This window comes from Cervus elaphus, chromosome 6 (genome assembly GCF_910594005.1).
Source record: "Cervus elaphus chromosome 6, mCerEla1.1, whole genome shotgun sequence".
Taxonomy (NCBI): Eukaryota; Metazoa; Chordata; class Mammalia; order Artiodactyla; family Cervidae; genus Cervus; species Cervus elaphus.
In genome coordinates, this window is record NC_057820.1 from 15,729,738 (window position 1) to 15,752,094 (window position 22,357).

At 36.2% G+C, this 22,357-nt stretch overlaps 1 protein-coding gene across 9 annotated transcripts in view; it reads left to right on the top strand.

Annotated features, from left to right (window-relative positions):
• MAPK10 (mitogen-activated protein kinase 10) overlaps window positions 1-22,357 on the top strand; it is a 593,150-nt gene that overhangs the window by 401,830 nt on the left and 168,963 nt on the right. For 7 of the 9 annotated variants that reach the window (XM_043906261.1, XM_043906267.1, XM_043906259.1 and 4 more), the window contains exon 3: window positions 19,474-19,545. The exons of 1 other annotated variant lie outside the window; for it this stretch is intronic. In XM_043906261.1, the coding sequence (XP_043762196.1) occupies window positions 19,480-19,545 (66 nt within the window). In that variant the 5' untranslated portion in view covers window positions 19,474-19,479. Of the gene's footprint in view, window positions 1-19,473; window positions 19,573-22,357 lie in introns of all 9 variants that reach the window. One more of the 9 variants, XM_043906265.1, reaches the window with a different exon arrangement.

The window sequence follows — 22,357 nt, forward strand, 5'->3', positions numbered from 1 at the left end:
TTTCTCTACCAAGTTTTTTTTTTACCCTGTCTTTTCAACTTTGATTTATGAGATAGTTTAGATAAAATGACTGTCTACAAAGTCTTTAAATTTATCTGAAATAAATGCAAATTCTTTGTGCAATAATAATATCTCATTATCCATATAGCAATAAATTATCAAGAATGTTCTAGACTTTTCCTTGGAGTGTGAACCCTGACTCTTGCAGGCAGTTGGCATCTCCCTGTCCTCTCTTCCTCAGTGGTCTCTATCTCTGCAGAGCTAGCCAAAGTCTGCTTTTAAGTCAAGGAAAGGGAGAACTTTCTTAAAAATGTTCAATCGAGAGGAAAGTGGTACAAAATGCTAATCCTTAGGCATATCAAATTGTTCCTTCAAAAGTACCTTATGTTGTCAGATAATTAAGATACAACTGGATCTATGAACATATTCAAAGGTTATAGAGAGCCTGGAGATTAAGACAGAAATAAATTAGGTAAAATAAACAGAGAGATATTTGCCTTGATCCAAACATTAGAATCCTATATAGAAATGCCATAACAAATACAATATTCTAGGCTGAAAATGTCACTAGAAGAAACATTAATTACTGTTTTTTATTCAGAACTAATTGTAAAATTTTGAACTTGCTTTTCTAACTTTAAACACAAATGGAGTTTAATATGTATACATACATTTGCTTCTAAATACTAACCAGTTAATTATATGATCAATGTATATAAAAGAAGGAAATAAAATATTCCTCTGTCACTTTTGACAGTTGTCACTTTTATGTTAAGACTAAACAGAACATAAGGAGGATTCATGGCCACCACTGCCTTTTCTTTCCTGACTCCACCCATCCACTCATCAAAATGTTATTATTTTCAGAAAGAGAGTGGATATAATTCATGATTCATATCTTCTTTTGAAATCATATTACTCCTATAATGATCTTATATTTTTCACCATTACCCATTGTTCAATTAAAAAACATATAGGTTCAAAATGTTAGTATCTTGTGAAACTTGAATTTTTGTTTTTGTTCTTTTTATTTAACTGTGGATGAAACATTTGACTTGAGGAGCTCTTATAAGTGGGGCTTCCCAGGTGGTGCTAGTGGTAAGGAATCTGCCTGCCAATACAGGAGACTCAAGACGCAGATTCTATCCCAGGGTCTGGAAGATCCCCTACAGTAGGAAATGGCAACCCACTCAAGTTTTCTTGTCTGGAAAATTCCATGGACAGAGGAGCCTGGCCAGCTATTGCCCCTATCCATGGGGCCGCAGACAGTTGGACACGACTAAGCACACACACAGCTCTTGCAAGTGATGGCTAAATACAGGTCAGCTTTCTAATGGTGTTTTTTGAACTTTATTTTTTGTTGTTGTGACATTTCAACTAATCATGAAATATCATAGATGAAATTAAGGCAAACAATGTATATGGCATAACATTTTATTTTGTCATGAGTCATACTAAAGTAACTTTTTGTTTGATTGCACATTTTTAAAACAAGTAGTTTGTTGGCATTTATGTAGTGTACATTTTAAAATAGTTTTTTCTGTGCAACTTAGTATATTACACTTTATTTAGGTTGGATAGAGATAAGATTTCTAAACATAAGCTTTGCAGAAGTACATGCAGGTTTATGCTGTAGGATTAGGTGATATGCTGTTGTTCATATATATATATATATATATTTCTGAAAAAATATTAAACAATTAATTATTGTAAAAAGCATTTAGCAGAGAACTCTGTCTGTAGACGATTTTCAGTAGATGTTTTTTGCCTTCTCCTAACTTCATTTCATAATCTATGGGTTACCCTAGCAGGTAAATAAAACAGTTTGAATGCAAGAAAATAAATATTCTGCTTAAAGAATATAAAATATTTTTCTATGAAATAATTATCTAAAGAAAACAATCTTCAAATTGTCTCCTAATTTAATTATTATTAAAGAAAGTACTTTTTCCTAAAAGGTTAAGGATTACTTGGTTAAACCTGTTACAATCTCTGTAATAACCATAAGACAATATTACTGTATATTACTACGTTTCCTAAAATAACAGACATATTATTCTTATACCTGGAGGAGGAAATAGCAATCCACTCCAGCATTCTTGCCTGAAAAATCCCATGGACCGAGGAGCCTGACGGGCTACAGTCATGGGGTTGCAAGAGTTAGGCACAACTGAATGACTAAGCACACACATTATTCTTATAAGAAACATACTTTTAAAATATCCACTTTAAAAATTAATTTAAAAGAATAAATTGAGGGAACATTTGATCTCATGTGAATTTATGATTTATTCTGTTGGAAGCTTTGGGTTGTGATATGAGTTTGTGTTGGTCATATTCCAAGTATCCTCCTTTTCTTTCTTTAATATAAAGAAATCTGTTACTAAATGAAATGAATAGCTGTTTACATTTTTGATTTCTTAAATTTGTGCTTTATATTTTAAATTAATTTTCATTGGACTATCAGTCAGTTCAGTCACTCAGTCATGTCCGACTCTTTGCGATCCCATGGACTGCAGCATACCAGGCTTCCCTGTCCATCCCCAACTCCCGAAGCTTGCTCAAACTCATGTCCATCGAGTTGGTGATGCCATCTAACCATCTCATCCTCTTTTGTCCCCTTCTCCTCCTGCCTTCAATCTTGCCCGGCATCAGGGTCTTTTCCAATGAGTCAGTTCTTTGCATCAGGTGGCCAAAGTATAGTTGCAGTATAGTTGCTTTAAAATGTTGTGTTTTTTGCCATATGACCCAGCAATCCCACTTCTGGGCATACACACTGAGGAAACCAGATCTGAAAGAGACACGTGCACCCCAATGTTCATCGCAGCACTGTTTATAATAGCCAGGACATGGAAGCAACCTAGATGCCCATCAGCAGATGAGTGGATAAGGAAGCTGTGGTACATATACACCATGGAATTTTACTCAGCTGTCAAAAAGAATTCATTTGAATCAGTCCTAACGAGATGGATGAAACTGGAGCCCATTATACAGAGTGAAGTAAGCCAGAAAGATAAAGAATATTACAGCATAATAACACATATATATGGAATTTAGAAAGATGGTAACGATAACCCTATATACAAAACAGAAAAAGAGATACAGAAGTACAGAACAGACTTTTGAACTCTGTGGGAGAAGGTGAGGGCGGGATGTTTCAAAAGAACAGCATGTATACTGTCTATGGTGAAACAGATCACCAGCCCAGGTGGGATGCATGAGACAAGTGCTCGGGCCTGGTGCACTGGGAAGACCCAGAGGAATCGGGTGGAGAGGGAGGTGGGAGGGGGGATCGGGATGGGGAATACGTGTAAATCTATGGCTGATTCATATCAATGTATGACAAAACCCACTGAAATGTTGTGAAGTAATTAGCCTCCAACTAATAAAAAAAATAATAATAATAAAAAATAAAATAAAATAAAATAAAATGTTGTGTTTTTACAGTACTGCAAAGTAAATCAGCTATAGGTATATATGCATTCCATTTTTTTTTTGGATTTCCTTCACATTTAGGTCACCACAGTGCATTAAGTAGAGTTCCCTGTGCTACACAGTGCTTCTCATTAGTTATTTATTTTGTGCATAGTATCAAAAGTGTATATCTGTCAATCCGAATCTCCCAATTCCTTTCACCACCTTGGTATCCATATATTTGTTCTCTACGTCTGTGTCTGCATCATTTTTCCTGATTCCACGTATGTGCTTCCTAGGAGGCCAATGCAGGAGACATAAGAGATGTGGGTTTGATCTCTGGGTTGAGAAGACCCCCTGGAGAAGGAAATGGCAACCCACCCCAGTATTTTTGCTTAGGAAATCCCATGGACAAAGGGCTAAAGTCCATAGGCCCTAGCTAAGAGCCTAGTGGGCTAAGGTCCATAGGGTCTCAAAGAGTTGGACACTCCTGGAGCAACTTAGTATATGATATTTATTTTTCTCTTTCTGACTTTACTCTGTTTGATGCTAAGTCCATCTGCACTGTGCTTTACTTTAGAATTTAAAAAGATTTGGCTGTGCAAGATAGGATGTGTGCTAATTATGGCTGCAGCAAGAGGCTAGTCAGAGGAATCTGTTCTGCAAACCCGAAGTGGAATGAGGGCATGAAGAAGACAAAGAACATGGCTTTAGTTTTGCGTGCACGTGTGTGTGTGTGTGTGTGTGTGTGTGTGTGTGTGTGTGTGTGTGTGTGTGTGTGAAGTAGAGCAGTAGAAAGAGAAAGTTGACAGGGATTGAGGGCTGTATGGCTTAAAAGAAAGGGTGGTAAGCCTTGTCTCTGGGGCTTTGTGTGACGATAAATAAATATGTTCCTACTAGGAGAGTTGGCTTGAAGCCCTGGGAAAAAACTGCTTCCTCTGTAGTAATCTCTGCTTTAGAGTTTATGGTTAATTATTTTTACAAATCATTTCCCTCTTGCCCTCTTCACTCCAATTCAGTTGCTAAGTGACTGGAAGATAAAGTGACCTCTGAATTTATTCTTCTCATTACATTGTTAGATTTTTTTCCGCATCACTTAAGGGATGGATTTGTTCGTTGTAAGTTCAACACCTCTCAAAGATTCAAGTTGACATTTCACCTAATTAATAGCCCCTGTTGGCCTAGTTATTCTGGGGATGCATAATTAAGGCAATAATGCTACTTGTTCAGTGGAATTGGATTTTATTTTGCCTTTTAAATGGATTGCCCAAAGGTTTATTGCTTTTTCTGGCTTAACGCATATTATTATGCCCATCTGTGTTAAAATAAACATCCTTAGAAAATTCCATCCTCAGGAGAAGTTTAAAAAATTACTCTAATAGAAAAATTTGAACTCTGAGGATTAAAAAAAAAAACCATATATATGTACAGTATTTTCATTTAATGGGAACTCATTCAGTTCAGTTCAGTTCAGTTCAGTTGCTCAGTCGTGTCCGACTCTTTGCGACCCCATGAATTGCAGCACGCCAGGCCTCCCTGTCCATCACAAACACCCGGAATTTACTCAAACTCATGCCCATCGAGTCAATGATGCCATCCAGCCATCTCATCCTTTGTCGTCCTCTTCTCCTCCTGCCCTCAATCCCTCCCAGCATCAGGGTCTTTTCCAATGAACCAACTCTTTGCATCAGGTGGCCAAAGTACTGGAGTTTCAGCTTCAGCATCAGTGCTTCCAATGAACACCCAGGACTGATCTCCTTTAGGATGGACTGGTTGAATCTCCTTGCAGTCGAAGGGACTCTCAAGAGTCTTCTCCAACACCACGGTTCAAAAGCATCAATTTTTTGGCGCTCAGCTTTCTTCACAGTCCAACTCTCACATCCATACATGACCACTGGAAAAACCATAGCCTTGACCAGATGGACTTTTGTTGGCAAAGTAATGTCTCTGCTTTTTAATATGCTATCTAGATTGGTCATAACTTTCCTTCCAAGGAGTAAGCGTCTTTTAATTTCATGGCTGCAGTCACCATCTGCAGTGATTTTGGAGCCCAAAAAAATGAAGTCTGACATTGTTTCCATTAAAGGCAATAATTTTTACCTTTTATCTTTGAATTATTCACTTTCATACTTGGAGTCCCCTCTGTAGCACGTGACAGAGTGGATATTGGATATATACATATATTGTTCATTGACTTCATGTGCTAAGAATTCAAATTTTCCTTTTAAGGTGAAGTTAGTATAAAAATGGTTTTATATATCATAAGTAATTCTGATTAAAAATTAAAATAAAACTACAGACATTGTTTTTAATTTTACTCTTTGGGACTTGTAGTCTGTATGTATTTATCCTCTGTGATGTGAAATGTTGTTTACTTATCTAATCAAATGTATATATAAAGATACAGTTAACTCTTACTAGATAAAAAACATTCTGCTCCATGCTTTACAAATCTTGTTAATGTGGAATCACTAAGGAAAAACAAATCATCTTTTCCCTTACCTGGGGCTTCCCTGGTGGCTCAGAAGGTAAGGAATCTGCCTGCAATGCAGGATTCAATCCCTTGGTCGGGAAGATGCCTTGGAGAAGGGAATGGCTACCCACTCCAGTATTCTTGCCTGGAGGATTCCATGGACAGAGGAGCCTGGCAGGCCGCAGTCCATGGAATTTCAGTCAGACACAACTTTCTTTTCCCTTTACCTCAGGTAACTATTTAGAAAAAAAAAAAACACATGTAATTCACACGTGTACACACACACAAACCTACAAATGACTGTGGGTGAATGGAGCATGCAGATGTCATATGCTGAGTTTTCTGTGAATATGATGATGGCTGTGGTGGTGGGAGGTACATAGGATTTCCTGCAGTAACTGAGTAGCCAAGCTTTATACTTCTTGATATTTAGATGGTAAAATGTCATGACAAAAAAGATATAACCAGGCCAAAAAAATAGTAGTTTAGATCTCACACCTAGACAAAATAATTTTTGTGATAATGTGATCTGAAATGGAGGTATCTGTTAAACCCACTAGAACCAATTCAAGAAATATTTTATTAGATTTATAAATTATAAAATGATGAAAAATCCTGTTTCTCTATGTTAATGTAATTATATACAGGATATTCTAGAAAAATAAGTAAAACACTTGTGTCTGGGTGCGAGCCCCATAAACATGAATTTTAGGAGCATTTAGAAGAGAAAAAAAAATCAGTTGCTCAGAGGTTATTTTTGTTGTTGTTTAGCCATGTCCAACTCTTTTGCAACCCTATGGACTTTTGCCCGCCAGGCTCCTCCATCCATGGAATTCTCCAGACAAGAATACTGGAGTGGGTTGCCATTTCCTTCTCCAGGGGATCTTCCTGACCCAGGGATCAAACTCACATCTCCTGCATTGGCAGATGTGTTCTTTACCATTGAGCCTTCTCGGAAGCCTCAGAGGCCATTGCTGGTATATTTAAAATGTTTGCTAGCCAACATCTTGAGGAATCTTAACCTGTGTTTACTGCATAGTATTTGGGACATTTGAATTAGAGTCCTTATTGCCTCACTGATGAGGTATATGAATTTGGAAGATTTCCTGTTTACCATTAGGCATCAAGTTTCTCATCTGTGAAAAGAAGTTGCTTAGATGCTTGCTATGTTTTATTTCACTTCAAAAAGCTTTGCATCTGTTATTTTACCATATCCTGTAATAATATTTTTCCTTATTAAAAAGAGTCTTCATTGTAAAAACTGGAAAATACATAAAAGCACAAAGCACATTTCTACCTCTGTAAAATTATATTCATATCTATCCATATCCATTTAGTTTTTAAAAGATTGAAGTTGTTGCTGTTTAGTCACCAAATAGTGTCTGACTTTTTGCGACCCCACTGACTGTAGCCCACCAGGCTCCTCTGTTCATGGGATTTCTGAGGCAGGAATACTGGAGTGGGTTGCCTTTTCCTCCTACTGGGGACCTTCCCGACCTAAGGATCGAACCTGTGTCTCCAGCATTGTCAGGTGCATTATTTACCACTGGGCCATCAGGGATGCCCAAAAGACTGAGGACATATTGTAATATATTTCTGTAATGTTTTTCCACTTTATAATATATTGTGAACATTTATCCATCTTATAATTTATAAATGCTTAAATGGAATTATGATATATGCTTTTACAATAATTATTTTATTAATCCATTTTACTGAACACTTTATTTTGCAATTATTTTACTATATATAATGCTGTGGTGAACATTCTTAGAGATTAATATTTTTAAGGTATTTGATTATATCTCTAGCACAAATTCTTAGGTATGGAATTACTTGTCTTAAATGCATTTTTAAGCAATTGAATACCTTGTTGTCAAGCACCCCCATAGTGAATGGATATTTATTTGCAACACCTATTGATTCACTCAACAAATATTTATTTAGTGCTTATTTTATATTGGGTAAACATGAGTGAAGTATTGAGAAGAATGAATGTTTGGGAGGAGGAGAGCAGGATAGGTCTGTTTCTCTGCATTGAATGTTGTTTCATCAAAAAAAGTCGTCAATTTGGTGAGTAAAAAGTGAAAAGTGAAAGTGTTAGTCACTCAGTTGTGTCTGACTCTTTGAGACCCCACAGACTGCAGCCTGCCAGGCTCCTCTATCCATGGGATTCTCCAGGCAAGAATACTGGAGTGGGTAGACATTGCTTTTTCTAGGGGATATTCCCAACCTAGAGATTGAACCTAGGACTCCTGCTTTGCAGGCAGATTCTTTGTGGTCTGAGCCACCAGGGAAGCCCCTGGTGAATAAAATGCTATCTTATTTTTTGTTTCTTTGCTATGAAGATCAAAACCCTTAAAAAATTACTTTGGTAGCCATTTTTGTATTGGGATTTTTTGTTGTATTGACTACCTTGCTTACTGTCTGTATCTCTCTTTGGTGAAGGAGGAAAGTGATCTCCAATGTTAATTAGTTTTCTTTCAACTGGTTGCTAATCATACTATGTCTTGTCATCAAAATTAGAATTTTTCTTATCAACATTAGAACACTTTTCTTTCTATTATATGTTGGTGATAAACTGATCTTTCTTGTTTGTACTTTTTATTGTTCTCATTTTGTTAGTTCTATAGTGTGTTTTAATTGGTTTATTTCTAAAACATAATTTTTCCTATCCACTTTATTTTATGCCCACTTTATTTTATTTTATTTATTTCAGTCCAATCATTATTTTCTGGGGATTCTGACTCCTTTCTCTAGTTGTTTTTAAGATTTTATCACTGTGTTGGCTGTTCTACAGTTGGTCATGATATTTCTAGGCATGGATTTATTCTTGTATATCCTGCTAAGCTAAGCTATTTTTATCTATCCTGCCAGGCTTCTCTGGTGGCTCAGAGGTTAAAGTGTCTGCCTGCAATGCGGGAGACCTGGGTTTGATCCTTGGGTCGGGAAGATCCCCTGGAGAAGGAAATGGCAACCCACTCCAGTACTCTTAGCTGGAGAATCCCATGGACGGAGGAGCTTGGTGGGCTACAGTCCACAAGGTCGCAAAGAGCAACACGACTGAGCAACTTCACTATCTACTATCACTGCTATGCTGCTAAGCACTTCATTATGTTTTTCAGCTTTTAAGAATTAAATTCAGATTATTACTTCATTTTATTACTTCAGATATTGCCCCTTTGCATTTTCTATTTATTTGCTTTGTTCTTTCTGGAACTCCCATTTTATTTATTTTTGACCTTGTATCGCATATGTCTCTCAATCTTTCATATTTTTCAACTCTTTATTATTCTGTCACAAATTCCTGTGAGTGTCCTACCAGTTCATTAGCTCAACTGTTTCAATTTAACCTGTTTAACCTATTAGGCTTTTAATTTAAAAGCTATGTTTTTCACAATTTCTATTTAGTTCATTTTCAAATAAATCCATTTTTCCTTTTATCTCTTCAGTAGCTTATTTCTTATGACATTTATTTTGACTCTAATTATTTTGCTCATTCCTTCATATGGTCTTTCTGTTTTTTCTGTCATGTCTGAAATTCTTGTGGTGGTGATATTTCTTTCATAGTATCTAACGATTCTCACTTGTCATGTTTGCTTTCTCATGATATTTATAGAAAATAGATGATTCATCTTTTAGTGTTTTTTTTCCTATCATTTTTGGTACCTGGTAATTTCCAGTGGTATGTTAGTAAATGTTTAATTATAAGCTCTCTGAGAAAAAGTGCTCGGGTTTGTAGCATATCCCAAGCATAGCCAGTTTTAAACAACTGAAGTAGTGTCATTGAGCATGGAGGTGGCAAGAGATGTGCGCACTCAGATACTGTAAGCTTATTGACTTCAATATCACTGGCAGGTTTCCTTTTTTACTATAAATTCAGCTGTCTGTTAATTTTTTGTTATATTTTACCCAGCACATGTAGAGTTTTATGATATAAGAGTTTCAGTTAGCTAACTTTACCAGGTTTCAAGGACTGGAAGCAATGCTCTATGTCCAAAATTCAGAAAGCTTAAAAATGTTTGTACGTGTTATAATTCTTGAGTTGGTGAATTTCACCATTTCTTCATCTTTTATTTGATATGTTCTATCTCTTAACAGTCCACTCCCTTTCTTCCTCATTTGCCTCTTTCCCCATCTCTGGTTGCAAAATAGTCAGGCACAACTTAGTGACTAAACAACAACAAAATACAACAACCCATCTCTTACATTTCGGTCTCTATTGCTTTATTTCCGCTAAGTAAGCTTATCAGAGGACTTCTGTGGAAGGAATCATCTTGTTGTATAAATAGTATCTTAAGAGATATGTAGCTTTTAGAGGTAGACAAGCACTGATTCCTTGAAAGGAGATAGCGTATTTTCTGAAGCTAATTATGTTCTCCTAGATGTTTGTGGGAAGAGTGCTAGATGGTGAGATGGTAAATATTTTAGACTTTGCAGGCCGTATATTACCTCCCCCAATTACTCAACTCTGCCGTGTGAAAGCAGCCTTCGATATATGTAAATGAATCAATGGGCTGTGTTCCAATAAAACTTTATTTACAAGCAGGTCGTGAGTTGAATTTGGTCCATGGACTACAGCTTGCTAAGCCCTGCCCTAAATGATAGTCCATGGATGTAAAGACTTAATAATATTTTAAAGTGAACATATAAACAGTTGTTAATAGAAAATTAAATTTCATTTTCTATATCAGCACTTGGAAAGATAATTACTAGTTTCAAAATATAATTACTTTTTTTCTGCACATAGTTGGAAGAATTGTTTTGGGCATAGAAGAGGGAGTGTTTTGTGTAATTAACTGTGACTTTGTATTTTAATATTGTATATATGCTTGCAGGCTGTTGGTCATTTATAATAAATGTGAGATGTATGAAATATAAAAATTATTTACAGACAATGAGTTTGTTGTGTACCAACTCAACTTGGCAACTGCTGGACCTTAGGCTATTTTTGGAATCCGTAGTTCATTTGGTTTTCCCCTGTGTATATTGCATTTCAGTGACAAACCATGGGGGCCTGGAGCTGCCCAGAACAATTTGATTTTTTCATCTATGAAGATTCTCGAGCTTCCTGTGGTTTAGCTGGCACATCTCACACACAAAAGAATTTAAGTATTGATCTAAGCTATTAAAACACATCATAGTTACATTCTTTTATAGCAACTGCTGTGCACCAGTTTAGCCTAATGAATTCTCAAGTGTATCTCATTCATACAATTTGGCCTACTGTTCTGCTCAGAGTAGCCATTAACTCCTATAGGCATGTAATGAGGAGGAGCTCAGTAGAGTACATGGCAAGAAATGAACATATGGGGGTTTTCCCAAAAGAACAACCAGTAATTGAAAGCACTAAACTCCCCCAGTCATCATTCCCTCCCTTTTCAAGCTATTCATAGATACCAAGATGCTCTCACTAATTCCACTGCAGACTAATGTCAGGATAATGCCCTGGCCATTTATGCTGTTTCTATGTAATGGTGCCAGATGTTCTCTACCATGCTATCAGGAAATATAATTACCAGACTAGCTTTCTGTAATTCACTAGAATTATCATACTGAGTGTCCTTTTTCCTTTAATGTCCCTTTGTAGAACAAGAAGCTTCTGCCTTGATGTAGCCTTGGTCATAGGTGCTATTAATACATTTGGAATCTTTATAATGGAAACCAGGAAAGGTCAAGATGCTTGCTTTTCATAGAAAGATTATTCATTCATTAAAATTTAAAATACATTGTTCATTTCAGGTGGGTGGGCTGGATGTTATTATTTCCCACATGTCCAGTTCAGCAGAACAGAACAAAACATTCCTGCTTGGTAACATTTCTGAGTTACCTCTTTCATACTTTCACTCCTGCAGACTCCTCATTACTAATCTGTTTTGCATCAAATTTACTGAAAATTCACAGGTCTCAATATGAGAAGATAGTGAAAATACTTAGATTTATGGTAGAGAAGGAAAGAAGCTTTTTTCCTTTGATTCTTTTTTTATTCAATAAACATTTACTTGACACTAACTATACACTGAAAGCAGTGCTCTGTCCTGGTGTTGTGAGCATGAATAAAACATAATCATTTTCCCCGAAGGTCATAATGTATGTAGTATGGAGCAAACATATGAACAGTTACAGTATTATAAGATACTCATCATAAAAGTATGAACAAAGTGCTGTGAGAAGAAGGAAAAGACTAAGAGTGGCTGGGAGAACATTTTCCCATTTAATGCACTCTACGGGAAGATCCCCTGGAGGAGGAAATGGCAGCTCGCTCCAGTATTCGTGTCTGGAAAATCCCATGGACAGAGGAGCCTGTCAGGCTACAGTCCATAAGGTCACAAAGAGTTGGACATGACCGAGTGACTGAACATGCACGCACGCATGAGGTAGTGAAACGGCGATGGAACAACCTTTTTTTTTTTTTTTTGGATGTAGAAAGTCTTTATTGAATTTGCTACAATATTACTTCTGTTTTATGTTTTGGGTTTTTGGCCCCAAGACATGTGGGATCTTATCTCCCTGACCAAAGATCGAACCCACACCCCCTGCACTGGAAAGTGACGTCTTAACCACTGGACCACCAGGAAAGTCTTGGAAAATCATATTTTAAATGCTAAAAATGAGCATTTGGAAAATGGGAGTGAAATAAAAATGCCATTTATAATAACATGAAAATATAAGAATATAAGTGCTTAAGAATAAACTTAGAGATATGAAATGACTATACACACACATAGAATACATAATTAAATATAAAATACTTTTCTTTGTAAATTCTTAATTTCTTTAAAATAGAATGACTTAAGCAAAGGAAAAATAATAGCAGTGTGCTGTAGGGTTTATAAAATATGTATAAATAAAATATACGATAACAATACCTTAAAGGACTAGAGGTGAAAATTGAAGCATACTATTGTAAGTTTTTAAAACTACACGTGTGGAGTAGAATAATAGTATTTGAATCTAATTTACTAAAAATTAAAAATGAAGATTGCAAACTCTAGAACAACACTGATAAAAAAAGAAAAAGAAGTATAACTGATAACTTATTATGTAAAATAAAACAGGAAACAAAACAATACTCAATTCTTACAGAAAGGATCTTCCAGAAAATTGGGGTAAAAGAATAAAGACAAAACTAATGGCTTCCCAGGTGGCGCTAGTGGTAAAGAACCCACCTGCCAATGTGGGAGACCTAAGAGATGTGGTTTTGATCCCTGGGAAAATTCACTTGGAGGAAGGCATTATTACCCAGTCCAGTATCCTTGCCTGGAGAACTTCATGGACAGAGGAGACTGACAGGCTACAGTCCATAGAGTCTCAGAGCTGAACTGGACTGAAACAACTTAGTACACACATTCAAAACTAATTGTATGATGATGGACTTAACATTCATAATTACTTTAAATGAAAATGGATACGTGGATCTGTTAAAAGGCAGAGATTATCAGCAAGTCATCACTTCTATTCAATGCTGTTTCAGAGGCAGGATGATTAGGTGGGAAAAAAAAAGGCGTACTGGAAAGGAAAAAGCAAAAACTGTCTTCACTGAAGACTTTTTTGTGCATAAAGCAACTCCTAAACTATCAGCAAAATATTTACTAGATTTAGGTGACTCAGCCAGGAAAGAATTCACCTGCAATGTAGGAGACCTGAGTTCAATCCCTGGATCAAGAAAATCCCCTGGAGAAGGGAATGGCAACCCACTCCAGTATTCTTGCCTGGAGAATTCCATGGACTGAAGAGCCTGGTGGGCTACAGTCTGTGGGGTACCAAAGAGTCAGACATGACCGAGTGACTAACACACACATAATAAGTGAATTTAGCAAGCCTCTAAATGTAAGGCCGCTTACAAAAATTGACTTTATTTTTAGAAATGAGTGTTTAGGAAATGAAAATGAAAATGTCATTTATAATTGCATCAAAAATTTAAATATTTAAGAGTAAACTTAAAAAACATATAAGGTATATTTATATACTGTAAACTACAAAATATTACCAAGATAAATTAGAGAGTACTCAAGTAAATGGACAAATATACTATGATTGTGGTGGATAGAACACTCAACATTAAGATATCTGTTCTTCCCAATGTAGTCTATAGTTCTAATGCAATCCCAAACAAAATTTTGGAAGTTTTTCTTTTTTAATTTATTAATATTTTGAAACACTAGGCTGATTTTAAAATTAATGTGGAAATGCAGAGACCTTGACTAGTCTCCCAAATAAAAACAAAGAAAAATTTGAAGTATTTACCTAATTTTAAGACAGTAATAAGTCTACAGTTTTCAAGACAGGATAATGTTGGGTTAAAGACAGACAACAATAAATGGAATAGAATGGAGTGCTGAAATAGACTTGTGCTGGTACAGTCAATTGAACCAAGGCAGTAAGACAACTCAATATGGAAAGAAAAGTCTTTTCACCAAGAATGTTTGAGCCACTGGGTATCATTAAGGAAATAAAAGTGAATCTCAACATATACATCATAGCATGAATTGAAATTTATTGGAGAGGTATCACAGACCTAAAAATAAAAAACAATGTCAAGCTTCATGAAAAAAATGGGCAGGAAAATCCTAATGAACTTGCGGTGGGCAAAGATCCGTGACAAAACCAAGAAAACACTAATAATTAAAGGAAAATAAATTGTAAAGTAAATTTCATAAAATTATTATTCACTGAAAAACAACATTAATAACCCAAATATGTAAGTTACAGACTGAAAGAAAATATTCATAATACATGTAAGTAATAGTAAACTTTTATCTGAAACAGAGAATTTCTAAAATTTCTATAAAAAGACAACTCCCTTCCCCTATCTACAGTCCCACCAAATGGACAAAGTACTTGAAAAGGTGCTTCACAAAATAAGATAAATAAATGGCCAATACATACATGAAAAAGTTGTTAACACTATTAGTCATCAGGGAAGTAAAAAAACAGAACTATAATGAAATATTACTAAACACTTACTAGAATGATTAAAATTTAGAAAACTGATAACACCAATTATTGGCAAGGATGTGAAGCAACTGAATTTTTATGCATTGCTACATTGGGTAGACAATATGTCTAACAGTTTATAATAAGTTAAATATATCCTTATCCAATGACCCAACAATTCCTTCTTTAGATATTTTCCCCAAAGAAATAAAAACGTATTTGTGCAAAAATACATGTACATAAATGTTCATGCAACATTGTTGATATTCAAAAAATAGAAACACCTCTAATGTCTAAAAACAGAATAGATAAATGAACTGATACATTTTACTCAGCAACAAATAGAACAATTACTGATATTTATGCCAACATGGATACATTTAAAAGCATTTTGCTGAGCAAAAGAAGCCCAATCAAAGAAAAAAGAAACTACATACTGTAGGATTTCTTTTCATGTTTAACATGTTTATGATATTGTGTTACCTTGATGCTTGTTTATTTGAACAACCATTTCATTGCTTTGTACTCAATGAATGTACCATAGTTTGTTTATTCATTGGTCTTGCTATGATTATTTGTTTTTTCCTAGTATTAGTTTTTATTATTTATTTTACCATTACAAACGTATTCTAATGAACTGCCTTTTGTATGTATCCTGGTAGCAAAACACAGGAGTGTCTCTGGAAATATGTGTAGAAATAGAATTGCTGGGTGGTAGGGTATGCAGAAGTTTATTTCATTGTGCTATTTTGCCCCTAAATTTGGTTATTCCAACTGCCAGTTGTGTATAACTATCAGCAGTGTATAAACATCCCTATCTGAGCAACTGCTTTGTAAAAACTAAACATTATCATACTTTTCAGTTTTTATCAATTTGATAGGTATAAAATAATATCTCAATGTGGCTTAAAATTACATATATATTTATGAAAGCTTTTACATTTCTTTTTCTATGAAATGTAATCCATGTTTTATTGTCCATTCTTCTTGTGGATTCTTTGCCTTTTTATTCTTTTTTTTTTTTCCTTTTTATTCTTATATTTTAGGAGCTCTTTATAGATTCTGGATAAATCTTCCTCTGGGTATGTGTCTGTCAAATATCTTTTCTGAATTTATGGCCTACTTTTTACCCTGTCACATTTTTTCATAAACATACATAATTCATTTTAAGTAGTCAGTTTTGTCAACAGTTTCCGTTATAAGTTAGCAACTTAAATATTTTTTTAAAATTTTATTTCAATTGGAGAATAATTACTTTACAGTAGTGTGATGGTTTCTGCCATACATCAATCTGAATCAGCTGCAGGTATACATATATGTCCTCCTTCTTGAACCTCCCTCCCAACTCCCACCAGCAACTTGCATATTATTTATGATGTATTTTTCAGACATTCAACTACATTTCCTTCCATGTTATTTAAAGTTTGGACTTTCTTCAACAATTTTATCCATCTGGAATTGTGTTTTGTATACAATGTGAGGTAGAGATTGTCAAGAACTTTTAACAGTCTAAGATGTTACTCTACCTGCAAGCTAACACGGTAGCCTGCCAGAGTTTTATAGATGCTGGGGCAGAAGAAGACTCGGGCAATTCCCGAGTCAGGTGAGAAGCTCTTTACTACTCACATTAATAGCAGGAGCTACAGTGTCGGAATTCATGCCAGTTTCTCAAACCCAGTTCCCACCGGGTGACTCGAGGAAGGTCAGATGACTACCGCGCATACAGTGAGCTGTGTTACAGAAGAGGGTTACCCAAATCTCTTGTAGTAGGAGGTTAGCATGCTTGACCTTTAACCCAGAGGGGCACCTTGTCTATATTATATTGGATAATAAATAGTAATAAAACCTGCTTTATACTCCAGAGAGTGGCATCTTTCCCTTCCAAGGCTGTTTTTTCTATAACTATCCTTGAGAACATAATCTGGAATAAAGACAGCCAGCACCTCTGCCTGTAAGACTTGCACAAATACGAGAAGCAACTGTCTCTTAGCAAAGGGTGTACGTCCTTTCTCCCCTTGCCCCAATATTCATGACCAATTGTCTCTGCATGGTTTAATGCACAGTTTCATCTTTCTCCAGATTTCTTTAATATAACCAGGTTTAAACGTCTACATTAACATAACATTATCTGTTTGATTCCCTGAATGTAAGCATCTGTTTCTGGGCTCTCTGATCTATTAATCAGACTTCCCTGATAGCTCAGCTGGTAAAGAATCCACCTGCAATGCAGGAGACCCTGGTTCGATTCCTGGGTTGGGAAGATCCCCTGGAGAAGGGTTAGGCTGCCCACTCCATTATTTTTGGGCTTCCCTGGTTGGCTCAGCTAACAAAGAATCCACCCACAATACAGGCAACCCCCGCTCCATTCCTGAGTTGGGAAGATCCGCTGGAGAAGGGAACAACTACCCACTCCAGTAATCTGGCCTGGAGAATTTTATGGACTGTATAGTCAGTCCATGGGGTTGCAAAGAGTCAGACAAGACTGAGACTTTCACTTCCACTTTCACTTTCTTTCCCTGGTGGCTCAGATGGTAAAGAAGCTGCCTATAATGCAGGAGGCCCTGGTTCCATCTCTGGGTCAGGTAAATCCCCCAGAGAAGAGAATGGCTAACCACTCCTGTATTATTGCCTGGAGAATTCCACGGACAGAAGAGCCTCGTGGGCTACAGTTCATGGGGCCACAAAGAGTCAGACATGAATGAGCAACTATCTCAGCATCAATACCTTGTAGCTTTACATACTACAGCTTTATATTAAATCTTATTGTCTGGTAGAGCAATTTTCTCCCCACCCCCCAAAATATCCACCTTGTTCTTCAGAAATGTCTTATATATTCTACTCCTTCCATTCTTCTTTGTATTTAAAAAATCTACATACATTCTAATGTAAAAAATATATATGTGTATATATATTTGCAATTCTGACCTTCTGGAATTATTTTGCTTGTTCCAGAGTTTTGTTTGAAACTTCTTGTAGTAAATGTTATGCAGGTGTTTCCAGTGTGACTACCCATCACAGATCAGTTCCAAGCTTTGGCTTCTTGCCTGCTGCCCTTTAAAAGCTAAAGTTTTGATCTTAAGACATCAGCAGATGGTCTGAGCACAAGTGACAGGTTCAGCTCATTTACTTCTCTGCATGGATCCTTTCACTTTGTTTTCAGTCTCTCAGAATTTTTCTTACCATTTTTTTTGAGCAGCGCAGCTATGCATTTTAAAAGATATTTTGTCTCTTTCATCTAACCTTTTTAGCAATTTTGCACTGAAAGCTGTTTTCAGCCTATCTAGCCATTCATATTGCCTGAAACAGAAGTCTTTGTCAATAATGGTTTTAAAATTGTTTAATCTCACAGAATTGTATCTTTTGCATAATAAATATTCAATAAAGTGTGTTTAGTTGAACTGAATAAGATTTCAGTTGGATTTTTCTGATGCTGCCTCATCATTTCCAAATAACCTAGTACCTAATTTGGCATTTCCACCATTAGGTTATTATCCTCTCCTTGAAACTTTACAAAGTTAAAAATATTTCCAACATACAAAAAATAATATACTTGAAATCTTTTCTTACCACCATAATTAAACACGTGTTAATATAGTATCTGCCTTACTCTCTGGTTATATAGTTAGATAACAAAGCAATTTATATTATTTTATATACTTCAAAATTTTATTCTACTAATGATACTGATACTTTTTTGAAAGCTACTTTTTCCCCATTCAGCATCAGCATCATTTATCTATGCTGATACGCTAAGCTCTGATTCAATTACTCCAAGTCCTGTCTGTAATTTTATTATAAATTAAATTTTATTTGAGTGTGTACTCAGTTGCTTCAGTCCTGTCTGACTCTTTGCGACTGCATGGACTATAGCCCACCAGGTTCTTCTGTCCATGGGATTATCTAGGTAAAAAAACTGGAGTGGGTTGTCTTTTCCTTCTCCAGGGGATCTTCTGGACCCAGATACTGAACCAGAGTCTCCTGCCTCTTCTGCATTGCAGGCAGATTCTCTACCACTGAACCCCGGGAGAGCCCTAAATTTCATTTAATATCCCTTAATTCTACAATAAATATTCTTATATGTATCTTCTTGAGCATATATTTGATATTTTTAAGAATTAGATGCCTAGAATTGAAAAGTGCTATGTGATAAGATGTACTTAACTTTGACCCCATGGACTATAGCCTGCCAGGCTCCTCTTTCCATGGGATTCTCCAGGCAAGACTACTGGAGCGGGTAGCCATTCATTTCTCCAAGGGAATCTTCCTGACCCAAGGATCTAACCTGGGTCTCCTGCATTGCAGGCAGATTCTTTACCATCTGAGCCACCAGCAAAGCCCAGAACTGAAAGTGCTCTGTGATAGGATGTAATTAACTTTAACATTTTAGGTATATTCAATTTCTTATATCTAGTCTTTATGATTGTGGTGGCATCCATCATTATAGCTGATAAAACCTTTTTTTTTTTAACCTTATTTTATTTAATATTTGAAATTTGTGAAAAGTACCTAGCACTGGTCTGAAAAGGATTATGCCAAATATATGTTGTGCATGACACCTTGTGTATAATTCAAATTATACTAAAGTTTATAACTATTAAATAATGAATGATTAGGTGAGTTAGCAATTCATGCCCCCTTTTTTTCTGTAGGTATTTATGAGCCTCCATTTATTGTACTACTGCAGTGAACCAACCTTGGATGTGAAAATTGCCTTTTGTCAGGTGTGTGTTCCTTACAGGTAAAACAAGGTACAGTATATTCCCTTGTATTTCCATTTTGCCATTCCATCTTGCACATTTCACACTAAAGTGTAGAATTAAAAGTAGCCTAGGGAGTAGAATTGGATGCCTAGATTTTTTCCCCCCAGTTCATTTATCTTAGAATAGGAATGAAGATAATTCTTTTTTTTTTTTAAGATAATTCTTTTTAATGATTGTAAATATTGTACTTAATCACTGTAGAAAGTGATTTCTTACTATATTTAACATCACTAGTATGTCTTTTTCAAATCCTTAAAATGTAGTTTAAATAATCAAAATAGCTGAAATAGATGATACTATGTTTCATCCAAGGAGTAATGAGCCCCAAGTAGAGTCTCTCCAGTACTCAAATATAACCGTATGTAGGCAGTGCTTGGCTTGGGCTTCCAAGGTGGCGCTACTGGTAAAAAATCCACATGCCAATGCAGACGACGCAAGAGACAGGGTTTTGGTTCCTGAGTTGGGAAGATCCCCTGAAGAAGGGAATGGCAACCCTCTCCAGTATTCTTGCCTGGAGAATTCCATGGACAGAGAAGCCTCAGTGGGCTACAATCCATGAGGCCGCAAAGAGTCAGACACAGCTGAGCACACACACAGTCCTCCGTTTGTTTTTCAATGCCCTGTTCTAGCCAGCAGTTGGGAAACAATAAGACCAGCAGCAATAATGACAAATAAAGGTATCTCTAACCTACTAGTGAGAAGGTAGTGTACATGGGCAATAGAAGGGTCTGCACTCTTGTATTCATACAAATGATAGTCTTAAGAAAAAGTCCACCTGAGGCACTGGTACCCAGTCTGTTTAGGTCATTCTGACTTAAGTCTGTGGTCTTTGTATCATTAATAGAGCTCGGTTTTACCCTAGGAATTGTTATGTGGCTGGTAAATTTTATAGTAGCTCTAATCATACTCCAAGCAGAGAGCACTTCCATTTTTTCTGTAATGATTTTTTTCTGTATTTTCTCATTGAGATGGGTTGTATACACAGAATGACATATGTCCCTTGAAATGAGGTTTAAAAAACAACTCAAAATAATATTATTTTAATACAATATTTTCTAATTCTAGAAGTAACATGCTTATTATAGAAGATATAGGCAAGTGCAAAGGAAACAAAACATTGGTAAATCTACTCTTCACACTGAGTGTAGTTAGAATTTCTATGGAAAAATAAAATGTATCATGTTCTATGAATAGGGTTTTCTGATCTATTTTATTTCCCTGGCCTCTAAATTGTTGTGGTGCCAAAAATTTCCAGGCTTTCAGATAATTTCTCTAATAAGAACTCTGGATCTGGAGTGAAGTAGGTCAGAAAGAGAAAAACCAATACAGTGTATCAACATATATATATATATATATATATATATATGTGGAATTTAGAGAGAAAGTAATGACAATCCTAAATGCAAGGCAGCAAAAGAGACACAGATGTAAAGAACAGACTTTTGGACTCTGTGGGAGAAGATGAGGGTGGGATGATTTGAGAGAATAGCATTGAAACATGTATATTACCATATGTAAAACAGATGACCAGCACAAGTTTGATGCATGAAGCCGAGCACTCAGCTGGTGGTCTAGGACAACCCAGGGGGATGGGGTTTGGAGGGAGGTGGGAGAGGGGTTCAGGATGGCGGGACACATGTGTACCCGTGACTGATTCATGTCGATGTATGGCAAAAACCACCACAATATTGTAAAGTAATTATCCTCCTTTAATTAAAATTAAAAAAAAAAAAAAAGAACTCTGGATCTGAACAGCCCGGGTTAGAAATTCTGATTCAGCCATTTACTTGTGAGCTTGGGCAAGTTAGTTAACCTTACTGTGCCTTGGTTAATTAATAAAAAGGGAAAAGGTAGTAGGTTTATGAGACTCAAGTGAGTTGATACTTGCAGAGCACTGAGAATATGTTTTTGTTAAGTAGCTAACTAAATCACTAAGTTCATGTTCTCTCTTGTGGGACTCTCATTTGAGTCCTAGTGTTTTAAATGTTACCGATACTGTGAATACTCCCCAATTACACCTCTAGCAAAACCTTTCCCTGAAACCTGGCTAACATACCCAATTGCTTGTTCTACATCTCAGCTTAGATGTCTAATAGGTGTAGCAAATGATACATATACCAAACCAAATCCTTGACCTTCCCTTCAAAATTGCTCTGCTCTAATTCAGTACATGCTAAACCCCTCTTTCCAGTTGCTTAGAACAAAATCTTCAGAATCATCTTTTGGACGACACTTTGCATACAATCTGTCAGCAGATTCTGTTGGCGCCCCTTTAAAAGTATATCTAGAATCTCACCAATTTCTCCATTACCATTCTAATCCATTCTGATGGTAAGACTGGAGAGCTCTTCAAGAAAATTAGAGATACATTTCATGCAATGATAGACTCAGTAAAGGACAGAAATGGTATGGACCTAACAGAAATAGAAGATATTAAGAAGAGGTGGCAAGAATACACAGAAGACCTATACAAAAAAGGTCTTCATGACCCAGTTAATCACAATGGTGTGATTGCTCACCTAGAGCCAGACATCCTAGAATGCAAAGTCAAGTGGGCCTTAGGAAGCATCACTACAAACAAAGCTAGTGGAGGTGATGGAATTCCAGTTGAGCTATTTCAAATCCTAAAAGATGATGCTGTGAAAGTGCTGCACTCAATATGCCAGCAAATGCGGAAAACTCAGCAGTGGCCACAGGACTGGAAAAGGTCAGTTTTCATTCCAATCCCAAAGAAAGGCAATGCCAAAGAATGCTCAAGCTACTGCACAATTGC